Source organism: Callithrix jacchus, chromosome 7 (genome assembly GCF_049354715.1).
Source record: "Callithrix jacchus isolate 240 chromosome 7, calJac240_pri, whole genome shotgun sequence".
Lineage (NCBI taxonomy): Eukaryota > Metazoa > Chordata > Mammalia > Primates > Cebidae > Callithrix > Callithrix jacchus.
Genome location: NC_133508.1, coordinates 41539808 through 41565666, shown reverse-complemented (window position 1 = coordinate 41565666; position 25859 = coordinate 41539808). Strand labels below are relative to the sequence as shown.

Below are 25859 nucleotides of genomic sequence, written 5' to 3'. Positions count from 1 at the left end.
GCAGTGCTTGTTGCAAGTTCCCCACCTGGGAATCTCTGGACCCGGGGCAGCCAGCCTGTGGGCAGGGCCAAGCACAGGGAAGCCAGGCCATGCTGGGCCTCCCGGGTCGGGCAGGGTCCTTGCACTCTCCTCTTGGGTGCTGCCCACCTGCTACCCACCTCCTGGCACAGTCCGGGCCTGGCTATGGGCAGTGGGAGAGACAGGCAGGAACGGGGCTCCCACCAGCTCCCACAGCCTGGCCTTTTCCCTAAAAGAAGCAGCCCACATGGCAGGGCCTGAGACTCCCAGGAATGGCGGAGTCTGCCACGAAGGGGTATCACAGCTTCACTGGCCCTGCCTGCGCCCCTCCAGTCCTGTTCTCCTGGAAACAGCACCTCCGTCTTCCTTTGGGGGTTCCTGTGGGGGGTCTGCCCCACTCCATTTCATCATCACCCTATTCCGGGCATGGTGGGCCCAGGCCACTCAGAGGCACAGGGGTGGCTCAGAGACGAGCCCATGACCACATTCAGATCAACGAGAGGCAGGGCTGCTGGGCTTCAGGAAAAGAGGGTTGCCCTTTCCACAGGGATGGGGCATACAGGCAGAGCCTGATACTCTTCACCACGAGAGGAGAGGCTGACCAAAAGCAAAGTCACTGCAGGGGACAGCAGGCCACGAGATGGAGGGAGGCAGCCATGAGGCACCTGGACCCAGCCATGCCTGAAGCCCTTCCTACACCTGGACCCAGCCATGCCCGAAGCCCCTTCTGTACCTAGACCCAGCCACTCCCAAAGCCCTTCCTATACCTCGACCCAGCCATGCCAAAACCTTTCCTACACCTGGACCCAGCCACGCCCAAAGCCCTTCCTATACCTGGACCCAGCCACGCCCGAAGCCTTTCCTACACCTGGACCCAGCCATGCCTGAAGCCCCTCCTACACCTGGACCCAGCCATGCCTGAAGCCCCTCCTACACCTGGACCCAGCCATGCCTGAAGCCCTTTCTATACCTGGACCCAGCTATACCTGAATCCATTTGTATCTCTGGATTGACATTACATAAGCCGATACATTTTCTCCTTTGCAATTTGAAGTGTGCTGAGAAACCCACAGGGGAAGCTATACAACCAAGAGGCTATCTCCTGCTTCTGCCAGTGTCCCAAGACAGGACAGGCTACACTGACTGCCCCCACTCCAGTCCTCTGCAGAGGGCAGCCCCCACTCACCATGACAGATGTGGTCATGCCCTCCAGGTGGAAGACGTCCATGCTGGAATCTGTGCCACCCACCACCTCATTATTCCCCCGGCTTGACTGGGGAAGGTCAAAGTAGGTGCTGTCTGGTTCCCTGGGGCAAGGAGAGAAAAACAGAAGCTGTCAGCCCCCAGTCTGGGCGTCACCCCCACACCTCCCAGGTGCAGAGCTCAAGGCTAGCCCGAGACTCCTGATGAGGCCTATGTCTTCTGCCCCTCCCTGGCCCTCTCATCCCTTCTCCATCCTCCACCTGCCCCTCCAGGGCTGCTGTGCTTGCCAGAGACACAGAACCAGTCACGGGCTCCATTTTCCTGGGCCTCTGCTGGCCATGGCCCCTCTCCAGAGATGGGCAGGGAAAAGTGTCTGAATTTTGGTTCTGCCTCCCCAGGGAAGGCCTAGGGCAGCAGTCCCCCTTCCCTACCCCTCTGACCGAGCCCTGTCTCCAAGCTGATGAGGGTGGCCAAGGCTAGCCCAAGACCAGTGTGGGGCCATCTCTCCTGCTCTGGTCCAGTTAGGCCAGTAAGGGTGGCCGAGGCTAGCCCAGAATCTCATCGAGGGTGGCCAAGGTTAGCCCAGAGTCCCAGTGAGGGTGTCTGAGGCCAGCCCAGAATCCCAGCAGGGGTTGCCAAGGTTAGCCCAGAGTCCCAGTGAAGGTGGCTGAGGCCAGCCGGAATCTCAGGGAGGGTGGCCAAGGTTAGCCCAGAGTCCCAGTGAGGGTGGCTGAGGCTGGCCCACAGTCCTCCTGGGGCCACCCCTCCTGCTCTGGCCCAGTTATCCCAATGAGGGTGGCTGAGCCCAGAGCGCCTCCCAGGAAGCCCCCAGCTCTGGGGAGCCCCTAGCTCTGGACAGCCGAGTGAACTCACAGAGAGCTCCAGAGGTGCTCGAACGTGGTGCCCCCATCGGGGGAGGTGGTGGTGGACTGGGCCATCTTTCCCTCACCGGCCTCTGAGGGCAGCTCACTCTGCAGGGAGGAAAGAATGACACCTGAGCGCCCTGGGAATTTGTGCTCTGTCCTTCTCTGACAGCCTGCAGGGAGGGAGGCAAAATCCCAGCTCGCTTCATAGCAGCACCAGTCCTGGGAGCTGAACAGTACACACAGGCCAGATGCCCATAAGCAGATGTCTAGGGTGTCCCTCGAGCACTGGCAGGTGCCCCTCTCACCCTCCCTGTGCCCTCTCCACTCTCATTTTGTCCACCCTGTCCCCCACGGCTGGAAACCGAGGGCCAGGTGGGCAGCTCTGCCTTGGAGGTGGCCAGCCTAGATCAGACCCATCCACGGGGGCTTCTCAGAACTGCTGCCTTAGAAGAGGGGACGACAGCAGCACCCGCTCCTGGGGCTGCCGTGGGGACCTTGGGGAGAGCAGTCTTTGAGATGCCTGGGCCGGGATGAGAGCGTGAGGCCTGTGGTTGCTGTCACTATCCACTGTGTCTAGGTTTGGCCTGGGGGATGCAGCCAAGTTTGGGGTTTCCCTGATGCCTGGAGGCTGCAGCCAGGTTTGGGGTTTCCCTGATGCCTGGAGGCTGCAGCCAGGTTTGGGGTTTCCCTGATGCCTGGAGGCTGCAGCCAGGTTGGGGGTTGGGGTTTCCCTGATGCCTGGAGGCTGCAGCCAGGTTGGGGGTCTCCCTCATGCCTGCAGGTGGCTCAGGTCCTGATAACCCCATCTTGGGAACACCGTGTGTGAGGGATGCCCTGGAGGCTGCGGCTGAGCCCTGGGCTACAACCTCACTGTGCTGACTGCTGTGGGCACAGACACCCTCCCACCTTCTGAGCTCCTCCCTGGACCCCAGCCCCACAAGGAAGCTTGGCAAGGCTGGGAACCTGGAGCTGCCCTGTCCTGGAGGTGGCCACCACCCGGGAACCTGGAGCTGCCCTGTCCTGGAGCTGGCCACCACCTGGGAACCTGGAGCTGCCCTGTCCTGGAGCTGGCCACTGCCTGGGTGGTCCCACTTTGAGGAGATACCTGGGGACTGCGGAGCCCTGACCCCAGAGTCCATCCGCTGGTCCTTGTCTCCACCATTGCTCCCCTGAGAGCCCCTGTACCCAGCTCCCAGTGGCCCTAGACACCCATGAGGAGGTGGCAGTGTCCAAGCACGGCACAGCTGGGATCTCTGGTTCTATGCTGAAGGGGAGGGGACAGGGAAACCGAAGCCCACCTTACCCATAGCCCCCAGCCCTGGCTGAGGTGACCTCTCCCCTGAGCCAGTCTCCCAGGTCCTCGGCAAGGTGCCATGGGACTGGCTTGGCCACTGTCCTGCAGTGCCTAGGCAGGCAGGCCTGGACCTGCCCACGGCCGGCGGGGTGTAGGGCACCGCCTGCAACCTGTGGCTTTTGTCCTTCCCCAGGCAGGTGGCAGCTGATGGAAGCCTGTGGCACGCTCTCGAGCCGCCACATGCTGGGCGCTGGAGAAGTGGCACGGGCCAGGCTGGGGTGTGGCCAGTGAGCCTGAATGGCCTGGGACAAGCAGCTTAGAGAGCACTGACCACAAGCCAACTCTCCCAGGAGGGCGTGACCACCACTCTGCCACTTTTCAGGAGCCGCAGGCTCAGAGGTGTTAAGTGACTGGCCTGAGGTCACACAGCTGTTAAGTGCAGGTGAGGAACGTCCCAGGGGCCCTTTCTCTGAATCCAGAGTTAATTCAGTGGCCCTGCCCCACTTCACTGTCAGGCAGCCAGGCATGAACTTGTAGGCCTCAGACCCTGGGCTGGGCTCCCTGAAACCCCCGGGGAGCTGAGGATGTCAGAGGAGAGCAGCATCCCGTTAATTTACAGCTGGAGGGCCTGACAGGAAGCGGAACTGCAGGCCCCGCTGAGGCTGGCACGGGGCCTCGAGGGTGGGCAGAACCCTCCCTTGCCTGTGCCCCACGGCCCAAGAGGTGGCCTCTTGGTGCAGGTGCATGGGCTGAGGCTGGATGGACACAAGAGAGGGGCCCCGGGCACGTTTTCTGAAAGGCGGGAGGACTGGAGGGGCTGGACTGGGAGGGAAGAAGTTCCCTCCGATCCAAGAGGGCAAGCCTTGGAAGGTTTTGCCTCCAGAGGCCACTGGGTTGAATCCCCTTCGTTTTGCAGCTGGGCCACCTGAGCCCAGAGGTGAAAATGACTCAGCTGCAGCCACACAGCAGGTGGATGGCAAAATCCCAGCTCCCTTCACAGCAGCACCAGTCCTGGGAGCCAAACGGTGCACATGGCCCAGATGCCCATCAGCAGAGGGCTGGGCACATGAGACATGGTTCTTGCAAACGAGGAAACATTACGAAAAGGCAGGAAGCTGTGATGTGCTACAGTATGGGTGAGCCCTGAAACGTCATGCTCAGGACACATGACCTCATCTGCCAGCCTGTGAGCTATCCCCCCCACAAAAGGCTAAGGTGGGACAGAGACAGAGAAGGACAGAGACAGACAGAGACAAACAGGGGCAAAGAGAGACAGAGACAAAGAAAGAGAGACATAGAGACAGGGAGACAGATAGAGACAGGAAGAAAGACACAGAGAGATGGGGAGAGAGACAGTGTGAGAGCCATCGGCATCCCGCTGCACCCCCACCGGAGGTCCAGGGCTTCCGTGAACAGGTGTGGATGGGACACACCTCCAAGGGCTCACGGGACCTGGTCAGTGAAACATTATTTGTGACCTCGTGCCTGGGACATGGACGTTGGCTGTATTTTCAAGCTGGCATCATTTTAACTCCCGCTGGGTTCTGAGCCACACCCTCTTCCCACTAACCCTGAGTGAAGAACAGCAACCCACCCCTGCCTGCCAGACCTCAGCTTCCACACCCCCAGTCGGCATCTGCTGCCCACTGCAGGACACCAGCATGGCCTCTCACCCCTGCCTGGGCACAGAACAGAGGCCAGTGAGTGTGGTCGGGGGGGTCCCCGATCCTGCCTGCCAAGCCCTCCAGCCCCATAGCACAGGCCTCCTCTGCCACCACCAGGAGCACGTGGGGTGGGGAAGGAGCGTCCTCCATGCCGGGAGTTGGGTCCCCAAACATTCCCCAGGCCTGCCTGCCTGGGACTTGAGCAGCAGGCCTCTAGGTGCAGGCGTGTGTCCAGAAGGCCTGGGAAGACGCATCTTCCAGGCCGCCCCTCCCCAATGGGGGCTGGGGGGGCCCAGGATCTGCACCTACACCAAGCCCCCAGGGTAGTCATGAAGAGTCTGGAACAGGCCCCCGAGGAGGACACTATCATGATGGCCAACCGCCCCGCTGCAGCCACCAGCCTCCCTGGAGCCATCGGGTTCCTCGCCAGCAAAACCAGGAACCGGAAACCCACCCTGACTTAAAGCACATGGAGGAACTGGAACCGGAAGCCACGGAATGCCTGATTTCCAACTTCCGGGCAAAATTCCGATGCTGGTGGCATCGGCCCCAGGGCCCCACGGGAACACTGGTGACACCCACAGAGCCCAGGTAGGAGGCCTGGGACCATGTGGCCTCCCTCTGTCCCGAGTGGGTGGGATAGGGTCCACTCACTTCAGCCAGGGTTGCCAGGTCTGGGGTCAGGGGCAGGGAAGAAGACCTGTCTGCAGGGCTTGGGGATGAGGGTGCAGCTGAGAGCCCCTCCCACCACAGATGGTCTGCCGGCCGCCCCACTCCCCCGCTCCCCTGGTCCAGGGAGCCAAGCATGGGGATGAAAGAGACGTAGCCTCCCACTGTGGAGCAGCTTGCACCCTGTGAAATACGAGGGCAGCTGGGGATGCCTGAGCAGGCTATCCTCTCCCTCCTGGGCCGTGGCCATCCGGAAGTGGGAGAGGAAGGGAGACAGATCCCCCGGGACAGCCTGGGGGAATCCCAGAGCCTCATCCTGAAAGCTTGAGGCCATCCCCACGACCAAATCAATAATGCCTGAAACCCTGTGGGTGGAGGTGCCCCCTGGGTAGAGCAGTTCACAAGCCGCCAAGTAAAATGGTTTGTGTGAATCTCTTCCGGGGATGCTGCCACCCCATGACGGTCCAGTGAGGGTGTGTACCACATGCCACGTTACCAACCAGGAGACGCACACAGAGAGGAAGGCCAGCTCCCCATGGGTATGCAGCCGGTTAGGGTGGAGGTCGAACCCAGCAGCCTGGCTCTACCCTCATCTGGCCTGGAGCTCAGCAAGGGAGGCACAGGCCCAGCTGCAACCCCCTCCCTAGTCTGCAGGGAGGTTCGAGCCCCACCCCGAACCCTACCTGGGAAGCCCCTGCCTGGGAAGCCCCTGCCTGCATCTTTCTTCACAGGTACATTGAGGCCTAACCCACATCCAGACACCCAAGGGGCCCGCCCTGCCCTCCGCTGCCTGCCCAGGCCTTCTTGCTGTCATATGTGTGTTTGGGTCACACCAGGACACACTATTCCTGCCCGCTGCTTCTGCCCTGAAGCCCAGCACTGCTGGGCAATGCTCCAGCCCCCTGTCCCGCTCTGCCCACACAGCCCACCTGCCACTCTCTGGCTGTGTGACCCTGGACAGATGTCTTGCCCAGTCTGAGCCTCTATTTCCTGGTTTGTAAAATGGGGATAATTGTGGCAGCTGCGTCCTAGAAGCACTGGGTGGAATGAAATGACTCTGCATATAAAAAGCAGAAGCACTCCTCTATCTGGGCACATGGTGGATGCCCCATAAACAGTATCAAGTTGCAATTGACCAACCATTACTTAGTATCAGGTGGTAGCAGTGGAGGGAGAAGAATGAGGTGGGTCCCAAGGACAGGATTCAGGCTGAAGAACAGAGCTGCACACATGAGGGCAGAAAGGTGGGGCCTGGTGGCTGCTGCGTCCCTGGCTCCTTTGAGCACCTCCCTATTGCATTGTTAGCGTGCGGCTCACCCCCTTTTACAGTGGCCTTTGTGCCCTTTTTCGGAGCACCAGCCCATCCTCAGTCTCTCGGGGAATGAAGTACCTTCGAAACAGGTATGCCCAGCTACAGTGGCCTCCCGGTGCCAGCTCCATGCCCCACGGCTTGCAGTGCTGGTAAACAGATAACCCTGGCCCACTGGAGGCAAATAACATGTATCTGCGAAGCCCTCAGAGGCTGGGTATGAGGAGGGGGTGTGGTGGAAGAGGTCTCCACCCCAGCCCCAGCTTGCTTACGCCTTGGGATGGGCAGTGCTCCTGGGGGTAAGTGGGTCAGGAAAGACTGGAGGAGTGGTCAGAGGCATGAGAGGCCCGATGGGCTGAGCTTCTAAGAAACCGACAGAGGAGTGGGCAGGGGCATGGCCCTTCCGGGGATGAGGTTGGCGGCAGAGGGAACAGAGCAGGGCCATGTCAGGGAACTGGGACCCTGAACTGGGAGACATTTCCTGCCAGGAGCCCACCTGTTCTAAGAGGAAGGGCAACCCAGGGGTGAGGGGCAGTGAGAGCAGAGCTGTCACGGAGGGAGGTTCAGACCAGCACGGTGAGCAGAGAGAAGACCCAGACGGCCGACTGCTGAGGACGGGGGCAGAGGGTCCAGGGCTGGGATGGAGCGGAGCTTATGGCCAGAGTGGGTGTCTGAGTCGATACCTGTGTTTGCTGGTGATACAGGTGACTGATGAGGCCACAGCCGCCTTCGCTGGAGCTGCCACAGCCTCACCCTGCTTGGACACATCCCTGTCCTTCCCCCTCCTATCCTCTCCCACCTCCTTTCTACCCCAAGGGGTCACACCAGGTGTCACCAGCCCTTTCGTGGCCAGTGCCCATGTTGGAAGTGCCTGAGCTGTCCTCCAAAATCTTTTCTTTTTTCCGCAACAAACACTTCCGCTTCTCCAACCATGCAAGGATGACCGTTCCCAAGCTCCCGTCCCCACCTGGCTACCCTCCTCCGGACACCCCCTTCCCAGTGGGGGATGCCCCACTCTGAGACGCCCCCACCCTGCACAGACCCCTCACCCCTTGCTCTGGGCTTTTCCCTCAGGATTGCCCTCCTGATAATGCTGCACAGCATCCTCTGAGCACTCACCCTGTGCCGAAGCCTCCATGTTTTCAAGCTCATTCAATCCTCAAAGGAACCTGGAGGGACTTTCCCAGCTGTTCCCAGAGGCCCCTCGAGGGCCAGCAGCCTGCGCAGGGCCGTGTAGCTCGGAAGCGCCAAGGCCAGCTTAGGCTCTGGTCAGCTCCACCTTCCCGCCAGGCAGCCAGTCCTCCAGAGGCCCTGGCTCCTGCAGGGCAGACAGTGACCCAGCCTTTGTCCCCGGTGTGAAGCAGGCTCCTCAGAACGGCTGGGTCAGCCCAAAAGCCGCCAAGACCCTGGGTAGGGCTGCGATCTCTTGGGACTCACAAGCCAACAGAGGGGCACTGGCCATTGTGGAGCTTGGCCAAGGGGCAGCCTGGGCAGCTTGTAGGTTAGGGAGAGGCAGGAACAGTGACTTGGGGCTGGACAGGGTGCAGGGCCACCAAGGTCACACGGCTCCTGGGCTCCACATGACTCCAGGTCTGAGGGGAATGCTTCCCACCACATTCCCTGCCTCAATGCCCCACGCCTCTCCAGGGATGTGCCCACCCCTGGCCACCTGAGGCAGTTCCATGGAGCCCTGAGACCTGGTTAGGTGCCAGCCCTGAGGGAGGCTGCCCAGACCCCGTTCTGACCAGTACGGCACCCACGAGGGAAGCTGGCAGGAAGCCTCGATCCTCAGGCCCCTGCACCCCATTTAAGAGACGCCAGTCTCCCTCGGGCCTCCCAGGCCTCCTCCCTCCCAGCACCCGCCGCATGGGAAGACATTGGCTTGCTGACGCTTTGCCGGCCAGACCACCAAGCCCTACCTGCTGTGCTCCAGGCTGCAGCCCCAGCACCCGCGTGGGACCCAGTAGGTGCTCCACGAAGAAGCCATGACGGAATCACTGATTTGGTCTGAGCTAGCGGGGCCAGAACCACAGTGACTGCGGGGAAGCACCCTTCGGGATTAAATTGCTTAATTTCCTCCTCACTTCTTTCTTTCTTTTTTTTCTTGAGACAGGTCTTGTTCTGTTGCCCACGCTGAAGTGTAGTGGTGTAATCTTGGCTCATTGCAACCTCCACCTCCCAGGTCAAAATGATTCTCCTGCCTCAGCCTCCTAGCTGTGCGCCACCATGCCCGGCTAATTTTTGTATCTTTAGTAGAGGCAGCGTTTCACCATGTTGGCCAAGCTGGTCTCAAACTCCTGACTGACCTTAGGTGATCTGCCTGCCTTCGCCTCCCAGAGTGCTGGGATCACAGGCGTGAGCCACCTCGCCCGGCCTTCCTCCCCACTTCTAAGGGGCTCCTTTAGGTCCCCACCTGGAAATGGGGCTCTTGAGTAACTTCAGACTGCGGGAGACGACACTGACATTCCAGAGGCCTGGGTGGTCTCCCTGCCTTAGGGATGAGCAGAGAGACCCTCAGAGTGGTGGGAAACGCACCCATATGACATGGCAAGCCAGGAAGAGCCCACGGTCTCGCCCCACCAGACCACATGTCCATCCAGGAGTCTAGGCTGGACCTTTGCTAAAAGCAAGGGGAACAGGATCCGGAGGCCCTGGCCCCTCGGACTTCCCCCAAGACTTCAGGGAGCAGTCAGTCACTCAGTTTCCCCACCCACCTTCTCACCTTCAGCAACACACTTGCACATACATGCACATGCACAGACATATTCACACGTGTGCACAGGCCCTGGCACACACTCTGCCCTAGTCACAGCAAATCCCCACAAGCCCTTCCCCTGTCCTCCAGTTCGATGGGGCCCAGAGGAGCCCCCAACCTGGGAATCAGGACCCAGGCAGAAGGAACAGGACGTGCCTGGCCCCTTCCTGCTGTCCAGGTCTGGGTCAGGCTTGGGAGTGGCTGCGTGAGTGCCAGGGAGGCCAGGGCAAGGATTGCTGTTGCTAAAGAGGTTCCGGGGACACAGGATAGTGAGGGGGCTGGGGAGGACTGGGGGGTTCTGGATCAGCTGCATGAGGCTCAGGATGGTGGCCCCCCAGCCCGGAAGCTCCTGGATGTGCCTGGCTGGGGCAGTCACTCTGCGCCTCCTTGGCAGAAAGTGGAGAGAGCTCCTGGCGGGTCCAAGGGGTGGGAGGTAGCAGTACCAGGGCCACTTCTGCTCCCCTAGCCCAGGGTCACATGAGGAACCCGGACGTGGCACTTGGGGCAGATGGCTCCCCAGGGTGCCCCAAAGCTGTGGCTTGTCCCATCAGGGGAACCATGGGCAAGTCCTCCCCTCCCTGGCCTGAACAGTACTGCGTTCCCGACCGCCTCCTGGGAGGCAGCCGCAAGGGGCTCTCTGCACCTCAGGGTGGGTCCCTGGAACAGCTGCACCCACCACAGCAAGGAGACCCCCTGACTCAGGCTGAGAGGAGGGCGAGCCAAGCTGAAGCCTACCTTGGCTGAGCCTGGGCCCTGGAGGGTCAGTGGGGCTAGGTGGAGATGGCCCGCGGCTGGCTCCTGGCTCCCGCAGGCGGGCGCTGGCAGCAGCGTCCCAGTTGCCTAGGTGATGACATTGGAGCTAGTGGCCTGGAGCTGCGGGGCAGCTGGGGGCGGAGCCTGGCCTGGAGCCCTGGGGGCTGGAGTCGGTCCTGGGACCAGCACCTGCGGCTGCCGTCACCTGCAAGCTCGCCCAGCCTGGGCCCCTGCTCCATCCCCCTCCTAAGGTCGACCACAGGGCTGAGATCAGGGCAGCCAGGACAGGGCTGTCTCCACCCAGCTTTGCACTCAGTTCTACTTCTCGTTGTGGACATTTCCAAGCACTCAGAACTATAGAGAACGGCCCAGGTACCTATCCACCTGGTCCCAGCGCTTGTCACCCTGACCTCTGGCTTTTGCTTCCTGGGGAATTACACAGCAAATTCCACATGGGAGACCATCTCATCTGTACTATACCAGCATGTGCTTCCAGTGGGTAAGAACCCGTCTTTTAAAACATTAGGTCAAACCATGAGATCACTGATAATCAACTGCTTTGGTGGTACCGACAACACACACCCTCGCTCGCGAGTTCAGGTAGTTCAAAGTTATATGCAGCTGTGATGTCAAATTCTGAATCTCTAATGCTGGTCAGAGAACTCTGAGGGGCCCTGTCCCCAGTTCTGGGGAGACGCATGCTGCCACTGTGCCTCCTTACTGCCCCGCCACTGCGGCAGCATGGAGCAGACACAACGAAAGGGACTTGGCCGGCAGGAGGGAGGTGAGGCTCTCATGGTGGAGGGATGGTTTGGAGTCTCCAAATGGCCCCACGTAACCACCGTGTCCGTCCAAGCGGGAGGAGAAAGGGCAGGGAGGAGCAAAGATGCCACGTTACTGGCTTGGAAGACGGAGGAGGGGCCAAGAGGGGAGGGACTCCGGTGGCCTCTAAGCCCAGAGGAGGCAAGGAGACAGGCTCCCACAGGCCCTCCAGAGGGAGCGCAGGCAGCCTCGCCATGCCTTCATCTCAGCCCAGCAGACTGACCTCAGGTATCTGAGCTCCAGGACTGAAAGAAGATAAATCTCTATCGATATAAGCCACTAAGTGTGTGTCATTGGTCACAGGAGCCATAGGAGACAAATGCCACAAAACCCCAGCTTGGGAAACCTCTCCTGCAGGGATATCCTCGTTTCCTAGGGGCCCCAGAACAGGCCTAGCACCACATTCAGGCTGAGCAGAAACCCTGGAGGGTAATATGCCTGGCTCACACCTCCAGCCCAGGGATGAGGGTGTGGAGTCTCTTTTTGCATAGTCCTGAGGGATGCTTGGTGCTTTTCGCCACTGCCTGGACAGGCATGGGGGGCTGCGTCACACACAGCAGGAACACAGCAGCCTGTGTACCTGGGAATGCGGCTGTCAGATCACTAGCTGCTCCACGTGAAGTGACAGCGTGGCAGCTGAGGCTCCCCACTCCTACTGCCCAGGGGGACACGTGCTGAATGCAGGTGCATTGCTGTGGAGCGGCGGGTCTGTGTTCAGTATGCGTGTACACACGTGGGATACGGTGCAGCAGGGGACATAGGAGCCATGGACAGCAGGTGCATTTTCGCCTACACGCTGCACAGATGTGTGTGATGGACACTCATGGCTGTTGGCTCCAGCTGGGGAGGTGGCGCCTCATTGCAGCCGAAAAGCATACCCACGGTCCATTCTCAAGCGCACCAATCTGGGTTCCTTGGCTGCAGTGACCTCCTGGCACCCACCCCTCCTCCCCATCCCCCAGTTCATAGGAAACTGAAGGGAAAGGAGAGGCCTGAACCCAGGGAGGCTGGTGCCTGGCTCCTTTCAACATCCTTGTTGGAGACAAAAGGTGGGTGGGTATCCCAAGGGCCTCGTCCAGTGACGAGGATAGCAGCTGGAACCTGGCACAGCCACGGCCAAGTCTGTTCCCTGGTCTGAAGAGCAGCTGGCACAGAGTGACCATGAGCTCTGGGGGGCACTCAAGGGGGGATTCAAGGGAAATTTTTGCCCACCTGTGCACCATAACACAAAGGTCGAGAAGCTATTCCTAAATTATCCTGCCCTATTTTAAACTCCAGAGTGAGCCCTTGTTTATTTCTTTTTCCTTTCTTTCTTTTCTCTCTCTCTTTTTTTTTTTTTTTTTTTTTCTTAGACGGAGTCTTGCTCTGTCACCAGGCTGGACTCAGTCCATTGCAACCTCCACCTCCCAGGTTCAAACAATTCTCCTGCCTTAGCCTCCCGAGTAGCTGGGATTATAGGCACGAACCACCACGCCCAGCTAACTTTTGGTATTTTTAGTACAGATGGGGTTTCACCATGTTGGCCAGGATGGTCTCAATCTCCTGACTTCAGGTGATCCAGCCGCCTCAACCTCCCACAGTGCTGGGATTGCAGGCATGAGACTCCCCTCACCAGTCTCCTTGTTTATTTCTGTCAGACAAGAGCTGAAGAAGGGACTGTATGGATGAGAGGACTGTCTGTTTTCTGCAGCTGCCGAAACCAGTGACCACACAATTAGAAGCATAAAAGGAGACAAATTACTCTCTTACAGTTCTGTAGGTCAAAGTCCAAGATGGGTCCCAGGGAGCTAAAAGCAAGTTGTGGGCAGGCTGGCTGATTCTGGAGATGCTGGAAGAACACATTTGCCCCTCTTCCATCTTTGGGAGGCCCTGGGGGAATTCCTACCTCCCTGTCTTCTTCCAGTTCTGGAGGCCCTGGGACAATCCCTACCTCCCCATCCTCCCCATCCAGCCTCAGGAGGAAACTGGCATCCTCCGCATCCTCCACATCCTCCCATCCGGCTTCAGGAGGCCACTGGTATTCCTTGGGACGTGACCCCCTCCTCCATCTCTGAAATGCATCCCTCCAGCCTCTGCCTCCATCACCAGCTCCTTCTCGGACCCCTCTTGTGGGACCCCCTGATGACACTGGGCCCACCCGGACCCTGCCCAATGGTCCCCCTATCTCAAGATAACTGAATCCCAGTCCCTTTGCCATGGGATATAACATTGGAGTGTGGAGCTCTTTGGGGAGCCACTTTTTTACCAGCCATAAATGCCCCTCATTGAAAAACATGTTTTCTGAGCCCTCTGTGTGGGGGTCAGTCCAAAAGCAGCCTGGGAGAGACACCTGCTTGGCACTGAGCCACCTGAGCTCAGATAGGGCACAATCTCCGCAGCCAGCACTTACTCATTTCTGAGACGAAGGGCTTCTGGGGCAGCCCTGTTCCTACTCAGTGAGACACCCAGGACAGGCCTCTCTGTGGCCAAAGGGCACCCTAGCCTGCAGCCAAGGTCAGGGACATGTGCAGCTGGTGGTGGGTGGTGGGAGGGACCCAGCAGAGGGGCCATGAAAGGCCCCTGCCCACTCGCCCACCTTCACCATCATACCTCTTCTTTTCTCCCTACAACTCTTCAGCATCTGCCTGCAGCCCGCCCGTGTGACACGAGGCATTGCCGAGGACGGTGGCAGAAGTGAAACTGCTAATATGGCCCCTGGGTTACGCCCCACCAAACACATAGCTTACTCTGCACCAGGCTCCATTTTCAGATTTTACATACATTAGTCTAGGAGACAGAGCAAGACCCTGTCTCAAAAAAAAAAAAAAAAAAAGAACTAAATTAACTGGATGGGGTGGTGTGCGCCTGAGGACACAGGCAGGAGGATGGCCTGAGCCCAGCCATTGGAGGCTTCGGTGAGCCGTGACAGCACCACTGCATACCAGTCTGGGCCACAAAGTAAGATTCTGTCTTTAAAAGAAAAAAAAGTCCAGGCACAGTGGCTCATGCCTGTAATCCCAGCACTTTGGAAGGCCAAGGTGGGTGACTCAGCTGAGGTCAAGAGTTCGAGACAGGCCTGGCCGACATGGTGAAACCCCCACCTCTACTAAAAATACAAAACGTATTCAAGTGTGGTGGTGGGCACCTATAATCCCAGCTCATTGGGAGGCTGAGGCAGGAGAATTGCTTGAACCCGGAAGGTGGAGGTGGCAGTGAGCTAAGATTGCACCGCTGCAGTCCAGCCTGGGTGACAGAGCAAGACTGTCTAAAAAAAAAAAAAGAGAGAGAGAGACAAATCAAAGGACGCAGGGGTCAGAGAGTTATGAAACCAAAACACGAATGATTTACATGCATCCCACTCATAGTGAGTGCTTCTGGTTTTGAAGTTTTATCTTGCGCAAATTATTTAGCCTGTAACGTTTCACTGTCGAGAATAGTCTCCTTCCGTTACATTAGTACTTTCGAAGAGCAAATTGAGCGATTGAAGATGAGGTGGTGTTCTTGGAGTTACCTGACCTCACTCTTACAATGGTCTATTTTGCTATTTTTATCAGAATTCATCATTTTCATACTAATCCAGTTAGCGTCCCGTTTACCAATACCTCGTTTTTTAATTTGCAGCTTCCTTCTCAAAGCTTGGGGAACTTTCACAACTCCATCTGTCCTCCCTCGTTACAGACAAATAATTAGTCAAGGAGCTGTCCCTGATCAAAAATCAAGAACCCAGAAGCAAGTTGGAGCATGCCTCGCTCCAGAAGAAAACATGACAGGAGACTCTTCTAATTGCGAGGGGACTGGCTGAGAGTCATGACGGCAGCCAGCGGGGACTGTGGAAGCAGGAAGGAGAGAGACCCACTCTGATCGTTAGTCATGAGCGTTGAGGATCACAGCTCATTAAACACCTTGGCGCTTGCGTCTCCGTTGACATGACAATGACTGGCAGGCCCTTTCTTCCGTGATCTGGGGGTGACTCCACCCTGCCTTGTGCACAGTGCAAATTCCGAGGACCCCAAAGGGAGGATGGTGAGTTGCCTTATCCGCCGAGTTGTGCGCCTTGTCTGGGTGATTGGACTCACAGGAGGCGGCCGCCTCTAAAGCGGGAGCACAGCTTCCCTTTGTAGGCTGACAGTATCTGGCCAGCATTGCTGGATTTTCTGCAGGAGAGACACCCCTCTCTGTGGCCCAGCCAAGGCCTCCCACAGACTCTACCACCCTCCCTGCAACCATCTCACAGTCAGGAAGGACCCACACTGGGCCCAGGCTGCTCCTCTGTTCCCCACAACAATCAGGCCCCAGTCTGGCGGGTGGGCATAGCCCAGGTGGACTTGGAGGCCAGGAGGCTGCAGGAGAGAAAGCTGCAGGTCTCTGCAGGCCCCAGTCTGGTGGGTGGGCATAGCCCAGCTCACGTGTTTGGGCTGGTGGAGAAAATGGAGCCGGGAAGTCATTGCTAAAATCACAGGAAATGGTGCAGCCCTGGTGAGCAGTTGTTCCCCTGCCCTCTCCAAAGGACCCAGGGAAACACAGCACCTCTCCTGCAGGGGGCTGCCCGCCCCCTCAGCCTGGGCTTCCCCAGGTGCCACCGCCTGACACTTCAGAGCAGCAGGTGAGCAATTAGAGGCCTCATCCCTCCCCATGGGCACTCTGAGCCACAGGGGGTGCGCCAGCTGGTACTGGGCAGGGAAGCAGGTGGGTCCTTCCCATCCAATGCAGCCTCCCCTGGGCAGGGGGACATGCCCCAGGCTGGGTGGGAGCCCTGCGGGCTCAGGCCCACATCTGGGCTGGAAGGAGGGTAGGAGGCACAATGCCAGGGTGCCTGTGCCCAGGCTGGCAGGGCAGAGGGGCTGCACCAGCCTCTCCCGGGCCCCTCGAGTATGCCAGAGCCGCCCTCGGGGGTTCTCAGGTGTGGTCCCTCAGGCAGCTGAGCTCACAGTGTGGAGATAGCAGCGGCTTTCCCAGAGAGCCTGCTGCCCTCTGGAGCAGAGGCTCAGGACACACTACCCCCAAATCTGGCATGGTGGCACCTGAGAAGCCAGGGAAAGTGGGGATGCTCTCTCCTGCCCATCACCCCGAGGCAGGCCATGAAGGAGTTCTCTGGCTTCCTCTGAAGTAGGTCATGGACCCTCATGTGCCCTAGACCCAGAGGAAATGAAGACCCGAGCCTGGCCCCAGCCTCCCAGTTCATCATACTCCCCGCTGTCCATGCCCCCCAAATCCAGGAGGAAAATATGCAGATTTCCCCAGTTCTTTGGATCTTCAGTTCTCATGGTTCCTTTGTCACATGGAACTTCTGGTAAATAAGCCTGTGCATGGCCCTTGTTAACCTGCCTTTTGCTATGGGTGCTGCAGCCACCAGCCTCGTGGTGGCCCCACCTGCAGCCGGTGGCATGGACTGATCTCCCAGGCTTCAGTCTCCCCATCTGTAAATGGGACAATGGTCACTGTCTGCAGATGCAAACGGTCAGTGAAGCCCTCATCTGTATGACACCTTGCAGTAAGGAAAGCACGTGATGTTTCTTCTTTCAGAATTACTTGTCCCAGGGCCCAACATGCAACACAGGCCCACAGTTTCTGTTACAAAAGAGAATTTCATTTTTCTCTGAGAGCCCTCGCAGTGACTGGAAGTGGCAGTCCCACGCTGTCTTCATGCTGAGGATTCCTTCCTGCACTCCCCAGCCAGGCCTATCTTGGGGCAGTCCTGGCGGGAAGCTGATTTCATCTCTGAGGCCCGTAGAGGCCCCGAGGCTCCCCTAGGACCCCTTGCAGTGTCCCCTCCACAGCCCTGACACCTGCATTGGGGCTCAGGACACACCACCCCACCCCAAAACACGGCTTGGAGGCCAAATGTGCCACCCCAAACATGTCTTGGGCATATCAATTATTTCAAGCTGGTTATTTTAAGAAACTGGAGACACAGGAGCGGCTCTGCCCAGCTGTGCTTCAGGAATAGAAATGAAGGACGTTCTGTCTGTAAAGGTCTCTATGCTGGTAGGACAGTGGCTCCAGGCAACTCTGATCACCTCAGAGACACATGTCTGCATGACGAGACCACCTTCATTTACCAGGCATCCCCCTGTTATAACTGGCATTCCCCGCAGCAGCCCCACACCCCCATATCTTCTGGCAGCTCAGGGTGACACAGATGCCTCCACCATCTGACCCCTTCCCTGAGTCTCATCTTTGTGTGGGATCCCCATTTGTGAACATGTCATTAAAATGGGTTTTCTCCTGTTAATCTGTCTGTTCTTCCTCCCCAGCAGCTTGGTGACCCTGAAGGGACTTCCCGGGCTGGCCTTACTTTCAGCGGGACACAATGGCTGCAGGATCCTGGGGCTCTGACAGAAGCCGGTGAAGGAAGAATTCCTGCTCCAGCAGCTGCCTGGCCTCCACCTACAGGGGTTGCACAAGGAGAGTGGCACTTTAGGGGTGAAGCCTGGCAGACTGGGCACCACCTTTAACCCTCCTATAGATCACAGGCATGGTATGGAGGAATCTTCCTGGAAGGCACTGTTTTTGCCTAAACACGACCAAACCCCCGACCTAAGTCACATACCCCACACCCCATGCCTACCTCATGGAGCAAGACCCTTTTACATGTAATTTCAAGAGTTGAAAGCCTTTAAAAAGGCAGGGATTTTCCTTGTTAGGCGAGCTCAGCTGTTCCCAGCTAAATAAATCACCCCTTCCTTCCCAGTCCGGTGTTGAGAGGTTTGTTCTGTGGGCTTCCTGATGCATCTATTTGGTTCCCTGCTGGGAAGTGAGCTTCAGATGGCAGTTGGCCGAGATAGATTTTCAGGCGGCTTTGCCTCGACCTGTGGAGCATCCCTGTGGGGGACTCCAGCCCGCTTGGGTGACGTGAGTCCTGAGAGCACTCCCAGGCAGGTGTCGGCCCCGGTGGAACGCCTCACCAGAGCACAGAAGGCCCCCGCAGTGTGGATCCACCCAGTGGCTGAACGCCGAGAAGGAACAGGTACTTGGAGTAGCCGGACAGCAGAAACACAGTAGGATGGATCCTGGGAACCTCACCCACCTCCTTTAGGGGGAAGCGTGGCCTGCTCACTCGTGTGCTGGATTTGGCACTCTTGAACTTGGCTCTCTCTCTCTCTGCAACTAACCTTGGAAGTTTTGCTGTTGGTTTCAATTGGAGTGGAGGGAGAAGTGCGATTGTGTGAGTGATTAGAGGGGTCACAGGACTCATCAGCCATGAACTGTGGGGGCTGCAGGTCCATTAGAGAGGACCCCAAGCTCCAAGCAAATTGTGGGACTGGCCAGGATTAGGGGTGATCTGCATACTGCTGGAAGGAAGTGCCCTCACAATCTAGGCATCGTGAGGGGATTAACGAACACTTCAAAGCCAAGCGGTGTCTGGAACACCTCTGAGAGAGGGAACGATTCTACCTGCCTGAAGTGAAAGTGAGAGAGGGTGTGTTGCACCCTGCAGGGCAGAAACAACTGAGGGTGGAGTAAGATTCTTTTTACTGCCTTCGAGTACTGTTTTTCGGTGCAAAAACATGGGTCACACTCATAGCAAGCCTACTCTTCTGGGGACTATGCTGAAAATGTTTAAGAAGGGATTTAGTGGGGATTATGGAGTGACTATCACCAGGGAAGCTAAGGACCTTATGTGAGGTAGACTGGCCAGCATTTGGGGTGAACTGGCCATCAGAGGGGAGCCTAGACAGGTCTCTTGTCTCCAAAGTATGGCACTGAGGTTACATGCAGCAAGCCAGGACACCCTGATCAATTTCCATACATAGACTCAGGGCTACAGTTAGCTTTAAATCCCCCAGAGTGGCAGAAAGGACAGGCAGCAACCGTACTGATGGCAAGAGGCAGACAGCTAGTGAGAAACCCGGCTCCACCCGCTGAGGGACACAGATTCCCAAGGTCCTGGCAGATCCAGTGGCAGGGACACAGACTCCTAAGAATGCAGAGGGAATTCCTCCCATAACTGCCCACCTCCCGGGAGGAACTCCTCTCAAAGCAGCCTGTCTGCCACCCAAGGCAGGGGTGCAGATGCCTTTAAGAGAGCAGAGGTAAACCAGAGTGGATGAGGATGGCCACATGGTGGAAAGGTGTGTTTTCAGGTACTTGCTGATCTTATCAACTGGAGAATAGCACCCTGGAGGGCATGCAAAGGTTGACCTGGTACCGAGAGGCCTTATTAGAATAGAAAACAACAAAATGAGCATCAAGCTTGACGAAGTGCCAACCTGACAGCTGCTGCTATTACAGGAGCACCCCCAAAAGGGCGGGGACAGGGGGCTCCTTAAAGGCTATCCAGTCTAATCACCGTGGCTGCATCATGACCAGTGTGCTTACTGTAAGGAAGTGGGACACTGGAAGGACAAGTGCCCCCAGTTAACAGAAAAACAGGGAGATCTTAAGCACGAGGCTTCAGATGAAAGTGAAGGAGCTCTGTTCAATCTAATGGAAGGGCCGCTGGACTGAAGGGGACCAGGCTCAACTGCCCCCAAAGAGTCCATGGTCAGGACAGTCCTGTAACCCCCCTATCAAAGGAAACAACTGATATTGTTGGAGCTACTGGGTTGTCAGAAAAAGTCTTTCTGTTTGCCTTGGACTTGTTTGGTGGTAGGCCATGAGGTCATCAGTTCTTGTACATGCTGGACTGCCCCCTCCCCTCTTGGCGAGAGACTTGCTAAGCAAACTAAAAGCTACTACTATCACCTTCACCGATAAGGGCTCCCTGCAGCTAAAACTGCCTCAGACACGGATTATTATGGCTCTCACCGTCCCTCAGGAGGAGGAGTGGAGACTCTTCTGGACTAAATGAGGACAAGAATTAACCCCTGCTCTATCAAAGTGATAGCCACAGGTCAGGGCAGAGGACAATCTACCAGGACTGGCAATCAACCACACCCCTGTGCTCATTGAGGCCAAGCCTGGGCTCAGTGGTTATGCAAAAGAAGTATCCAGTTCCCCGAGAGGCCCTAGAAGGCATTCAGGTCCACCTAAAATGCTTAAAGGACTATGGAATTATAGCTCCTTGCCAGTCTCCATGGAACACCCCCCTCTTGCCTGCCCCTAAACCAGGGACCAAAGACTACAGGCAAGAGCAGGACTTGTGTTTGGTTAATCAGGCCACAGTGACTTTGCACCCACCTGCACCCAACCCAGACACGCTGTTGGGAGTGTTGCCAGTGGAGAATAGATGGTTCATCTGCTTGGACTTAAAGAAGTTTCCAAGGGATGGCCCATGTTTAAGGGCCCTGGCAGCAACTGCTCTGCTAGCAGTTAAGCTGATAAGCTAACTCTGGGGCAAAATTTTAATATCAAAGCACCCCACATAGTAGCGACTCTAATGAATAGCAAAGGACATCACTGGTTGACAAACACTAGGTTAACCAAACACCAGAGCCTGCTATGTGAAAATCTCTGCATCACCATTGAGGTCTGCAACACCTTAAACCCACCACTTTGCTCCCCGTGTCAGAGGGCCCGGTTGAACGCAACTGTGCTGAAGTATTGGACTCAGTTTATTCCGGCAGGCCCGATCTTCAGGATCAGCCGTGGATGGAGGCAGTTCTGTTAATCCACGAGGAGAAAGGTGTGCCAGCTGTGTAGCAGCAACTCTGGACACTAATTGAGACCATGCCAGTGCCTCAGGTCTGAACCTATTGCTCTGACCTGGGCCCTAGAACTGAGTGGAGGTAAGATGGGATATTTATACTGATTCCTGTTACACCTCTCTAACTCTTCAAGTACACGGGATGCTGTACAAAGAAAAAGGACTGTTAGGCCGGGCACGGTGGCTCAAGCCTGTAATCCCAGCACTTTGGGAAGCTGAGACGAGGTGGATCACGAGGTCAAGAGATCGAGACCATCCTGGTCAACATGGTGAAACCTTGTCTCTACTAAAAATACAAAAAATTAGCTGGGCATGGTGGCGCATGTCTGTAATCCCAGCTACTTGGGAGGCTGAGGCAGAATTGCCTGAACCCAGGAGGTGGAGGTTGTGGTGAGCCGAGATCGCGCCATTGCACTCCAGCCTGGGTAACAAGAGTGAAACTCCGTCTCAAAAAAAAAAAAGAAAGAAAGAAAAAGGACTGTTAAATTCAGGAGGGAAAGGACTTTCTCCAAGCAGAAGGTTAGGTGGATGAACAGCTTAGGGAACATGTGTCAGGAAACAGAATTAAAGTGGGTGCAGGCACTTCCCTTGGTGTTATTCAAAACTAGATGTACTCCTGATATTCCTCCTATGAAGTCTTATATCGCAGGGGCGCTCCTGGGAACTCCTCAGAGTGGAGAGAGATTGAGCTAGGATGACAGCTACAGGCTCTAGGAAAAATCGCTCAGGATATTTCAGCCTAGGTAAATGAAAGATGCCTTATAAGCTTATTCTCCCCAGTTTACCCTTTCTCACCAGGTGATCGCGTGTGGATAAAGGACTGGAATGCAGTCCCTCTGAAGCCACGGTGGAAGGGACCCCAGACCGTGATCCTGACCACCCCCACAGCCGTAAAGGCAGAGGGAATCCCAGCCTGGATCCACCACAGCCCCATGAAACCTGCAGCAGCTGAAATGGGAAGCTAGCCCAAACCCAGACAATGACTGCAGAGTCACCTTGAGAAGGACAACAAGCCCTGCTCCAGCCACACCCCGGAAGCTGGCTGGTCCACACATGGCCAAAGCATGAGGACACTCATCATGGGACTTACTCTTCTTAAAATTTGAACTTATACAGTAGGGACATTAACTGATTTTGGAGAATGCTCTCAGTGTGTGCACTGGGTTACTGAGGTAGGACGGAAAGTTACCGCCATTCTTTTGTTCAATGGTTATTATGAATGTACAAGGACACAGAAGGGAACCTGTTTATATAATGGTAGTCAGTATAAGGTGTGTGACCCAGGAGATGGACAGCCTGATGTCTGCCACGATCCATCAGAACCCCCTATGCATATGGCTTTTGAAATTAAACTCATCACAAGGCAATGGAACAGCTCTACTAAGTTAATAGCTAAAACAGAGGAAAATAAGAATGAGAGTAAGAACTTTCACTAATGTTCTAGGTGAGATTCTCAAAGGGGGGAGTGAGGAAGGAGACCCTTAATCGTCCTTAAGCATCTAAGGCCACCCCCCCGACTTCTACATGGTATTTCAACAGGAGAAGTGAAGGCTGGCACTTTTAATCACCCTCCTATAGATCGCAGGCATGGTACGGAGGAATCTTCCCAGAAGGCACTGTTTGTGCCTAAACACAATCAAACCCCCCACCTAAGTCACGTACCCCACGCCTACCTCATGGATCAAGACCCTTTCACATGTAATTTCTAGAGCTGTGAGCCTTTAAAAGGGCAGGGATTTTCTCTGTTGGGGAGTTCGGCTGTTAGGCAGCTATGCCACCACTGCTCCCGGCCAAATAAATCACCCCTTCCTTCCCAGTTCAGTGTTGAGAGGTTTCTTTTTGTGGCCTTTCCTGCTACACAAGGACATAATCATAGTTCATTACAGCCTCAGCTCCTGGGCTTCAAGGGATCCCCCCACTTCAGCCTCCTGAGTAGCTGGGACCGAAGGCAGGCACCACCACACCCAGCTAATTAAAATGTGTGTGTGTGTGTGTGTGTGTGTGTGTGTGTGTGTGTGGTCTTAGTATGTTTCCCAGTCTGGTCTTGAACTTCTGGGCTCAAGCAATCCTCCCTCCTCGGCCTCCTAAATTGCTGGAATGACAGGTATGAACCACCATGTCTGGCCATGAACCAGTTCTTCTATAGGAGGCCAGTGGCATTTTTTGGGGTGCAAATTCTCTTGTTTTTGGATTCCCCCTGTCCCGAGAGATGGTCACTATTTTCCTCCATCCCTGTCTTTTATCATCGGTCAGAAAGGGGCTCCCAGGGCAGAACACGAGCATCAGCCCTGTACGCCTGATGCTGGAGCCAGCCTCACCAGCTGGCCTCTGTTTAGACAAACTTTGCTGTGGGTCCCTGAGACAAAAACCAGGAAGGTTCTCCTTTGCTCTTACTCGATGTACTGAGAGCACATGCCTTTGGGAACCCACCCAGAGGCTTTCAGAGTTCACGTGAGCTGGGCTAATCTTTGGTAAATAAAAGCCAGCTTAGGTTTGTGGCCTTCCCTGAAACAGGCAGGTCTCCAGGGCTGTCAGCATTAAATACAACGCAGACACACTACTTTCATCCTCCCTGGGCTCACAGCCAAATCACTGTGTTATCTCTATTAAATGTTTAAAACAATGCCTTCAACCCAAGAGCAAATGTGGGAGTAGAAGTGCAGGGTCCTGGCGAGGTGCAGTGGCTCACCCTGTAATCCCAGCACTCTAGGAGGCTGAGGTGGGTGGATCACATGAGGTCGGGAATTTGAGACAAGACTGATCAACGTGGAGAAACTCTGTCTCTAATAAAAATACAAAAATCAGGCATGGTCGTGCATACCTGTAATCTCAGTTACTTGGGAGGCTGAGGCAGGAGAATCACTTGAACCTGGGAGGTGGAGGCTGCCGTGAGCTGAGGTTGGGCTATTGTCCTCCAGCCTGGGCAACAAGAGTGAGATGCCATCTCAAAACAAACAAACAAACAAACAAACAAACAAACAAACAAACAAACACAAAACAAAACCAGCAACAAAAACACACACAGAAGGGCAGGGTCTGTCACTTCACCCGCGTCAAGCACACTGGAAACACAAGCTGAATCCACATGTTTCATTGCTACATTTTGGTTTTGTAGTACTAGTCTATCTGCACATGCTGTAAAAATATTTAACAGAGAGCCAGGTGCAGTGGCTCATACCTGTAATCCCAGCACTTTGGGAGGCCCAGATGGGTGGATCACCTGAGGTCAGGAGTTTGAGACCAGCCTGGCCAACATGGTGAAATCCCGTCTCTACTAAAAATATAAAAAAGTAGCAAGAGTTGGTGGCATGCACGTGCAGTCCCAGGTACTTGGGAGGCTGAGGCTGGAGAACTGCTTGAACCTGGGAGGCACAGGTTGCAGTGAGCTGAGATCACGCCACTGCACTCCAGCCTGGGTGACAGTGGGAGCCTCTGTCTTAAAAAAAGAAAAAAAGAAACGAACACAGAAATAACCTAAAGTGATAGCCAGGTTTGCATGATATCCCATGAAATTTTCATACGTACTGCAAGTATCATCATTATAGACAAGTTAATGGAATAGAATTAGGACAAACGTGTATTAATGAACCTTTACAAAGTAAGTATGTTTTATGTCTGGTTACAAGTTTCCCAAATATCTTTGGTAACTTATTCCCTTAAAGTTAGATTAAGTTAAATTAAAATATATATATTTGTTGAATTTCTGGATCATTTCCAAATAAAATAAAATACTGAAACATTTCTTGGTAAATATAAGTTTAAGTCTATCTGCTTTTGGCTTTATTATTGCAAAAGAAAAAATGTATTTGGGTCAGTGAGTAAACATGTTCTGTGCCACACTGAAAAACTGTACCATGAGGAAGCATATGTTTCTAGAAATTATGATATAGTTTGGGAGGCCGAGGTGGGTGGATCATGAGGTCAAGAGATTGAGACCATCCTGGTCAACATGGTAAAACCCCGTCTCTACTAAAAATACAGAAATTAGCTGGGCACGTTGGTGCCCTCCTGTAGTCCCAGCTACTCGGGAGGTTGAGGCAGGAGAATTGCTTGAACCCAGAAGGCGGAGGTTGCGGTGAGCCGAGATTGTGCCATTGCACTCCAGTCTGGGTAACAACAGGGAAACTCCATCTCAAAAAAAAAAAAGAAAGAAATTATGATATAGTATGTAAGTATATTGGCCAGTTTATAGAATGCTTGTCTGAAAGCTTACAATTGCTGACTTCCTAGTTTATCCCTGGAAATTAGTGTTATGAAGATTAAAATTCTAACATACATCATTAAAACTACTAGAAATAATAAGGGAAACAACTTTGTATGTAAGGAGTAAGATATGTTTTGGTAGGAAAACTACAGGATGCGTTTTTTATTAAGACAAAAAGTAATCATGGCTGGGTACGGTGGCTCGTGCCTATAATCCTAGCACGTTGGGAGGCTCAGGTAGGAGGACTGCTTGAGTCCAGGGGCTCAATTCCAGCCTGGACAATACAGTGAGACCCTGTGTCTATTTAAAATAAAAAAAAAAATTTAAAGAAAAAAGTAATTTTGTCTTGAGACCCTGTCTCAAAAACAAAACAAAGTAGAAAAATGTCCTGTGCCTCATGTTGTTTGTTAGGTCTTTGATTACTTAAGAAACTGGCTTTTCTCTATTTGCTTTTATGTTTTGTTTTTTGAGACAGGGTCTCACTGTGTTGTTCAGGCTGGAGTATAGTGGCACGAGCTCAGCTCACTGCAGCATGAATCTCCCTGGGCTCCTGGGATCCTCCCACCTCAGCTTCGTGAGTAGCTGAGACTACTCAGCTGTGTGGGCATGTGCCACCACACTTGGCTAATTCTTGTATTTTTAGTAGAGATAGGATTTTGCCATGCTGCCAGGCTGGTCTTGAGCTCCTGGGCTCAAGCGATACGCCAGCGTCAGCCTCTCAGACTGCTAGGATCACA

General features: G+C 55.3%; 1 protein-coding gene across 2 annotated transcripts in view; it reads right to left on the bottom strand.

Annotated features, from left to right (window-relative positions):
• Positions 1-25859, bottom strand: part of TP73 (tumor protein p73) — a 90659-nt gene that overhangs the window by 52725 nt on the left and 12075 nt on the right. The window contains exons 1-3 of one of the 2 annotated variants that reach the window (XM_035307477.3): positions 10514-10598; positions 2095-2192; positions 1205-1325 (exon numbers count right to left, since the gene is read on the bottom strand). In XM_035307477.3, coding sequence (XP_035163368.1) covers positions 1205-1325; positions 2095-2159 — 186 coding nt within the window. In that variant the 5' untranslated portion in view covers positions 2160-2192; positions 10514-10598. Of the gene's footprint in view, positions 1-1204; positions 1326-2094; positions 2193-10513; positions 10599-25859 lie in introns of those variants that run through there. The other variant, XM_054258730.2, reaches the window with a different exon arrangement.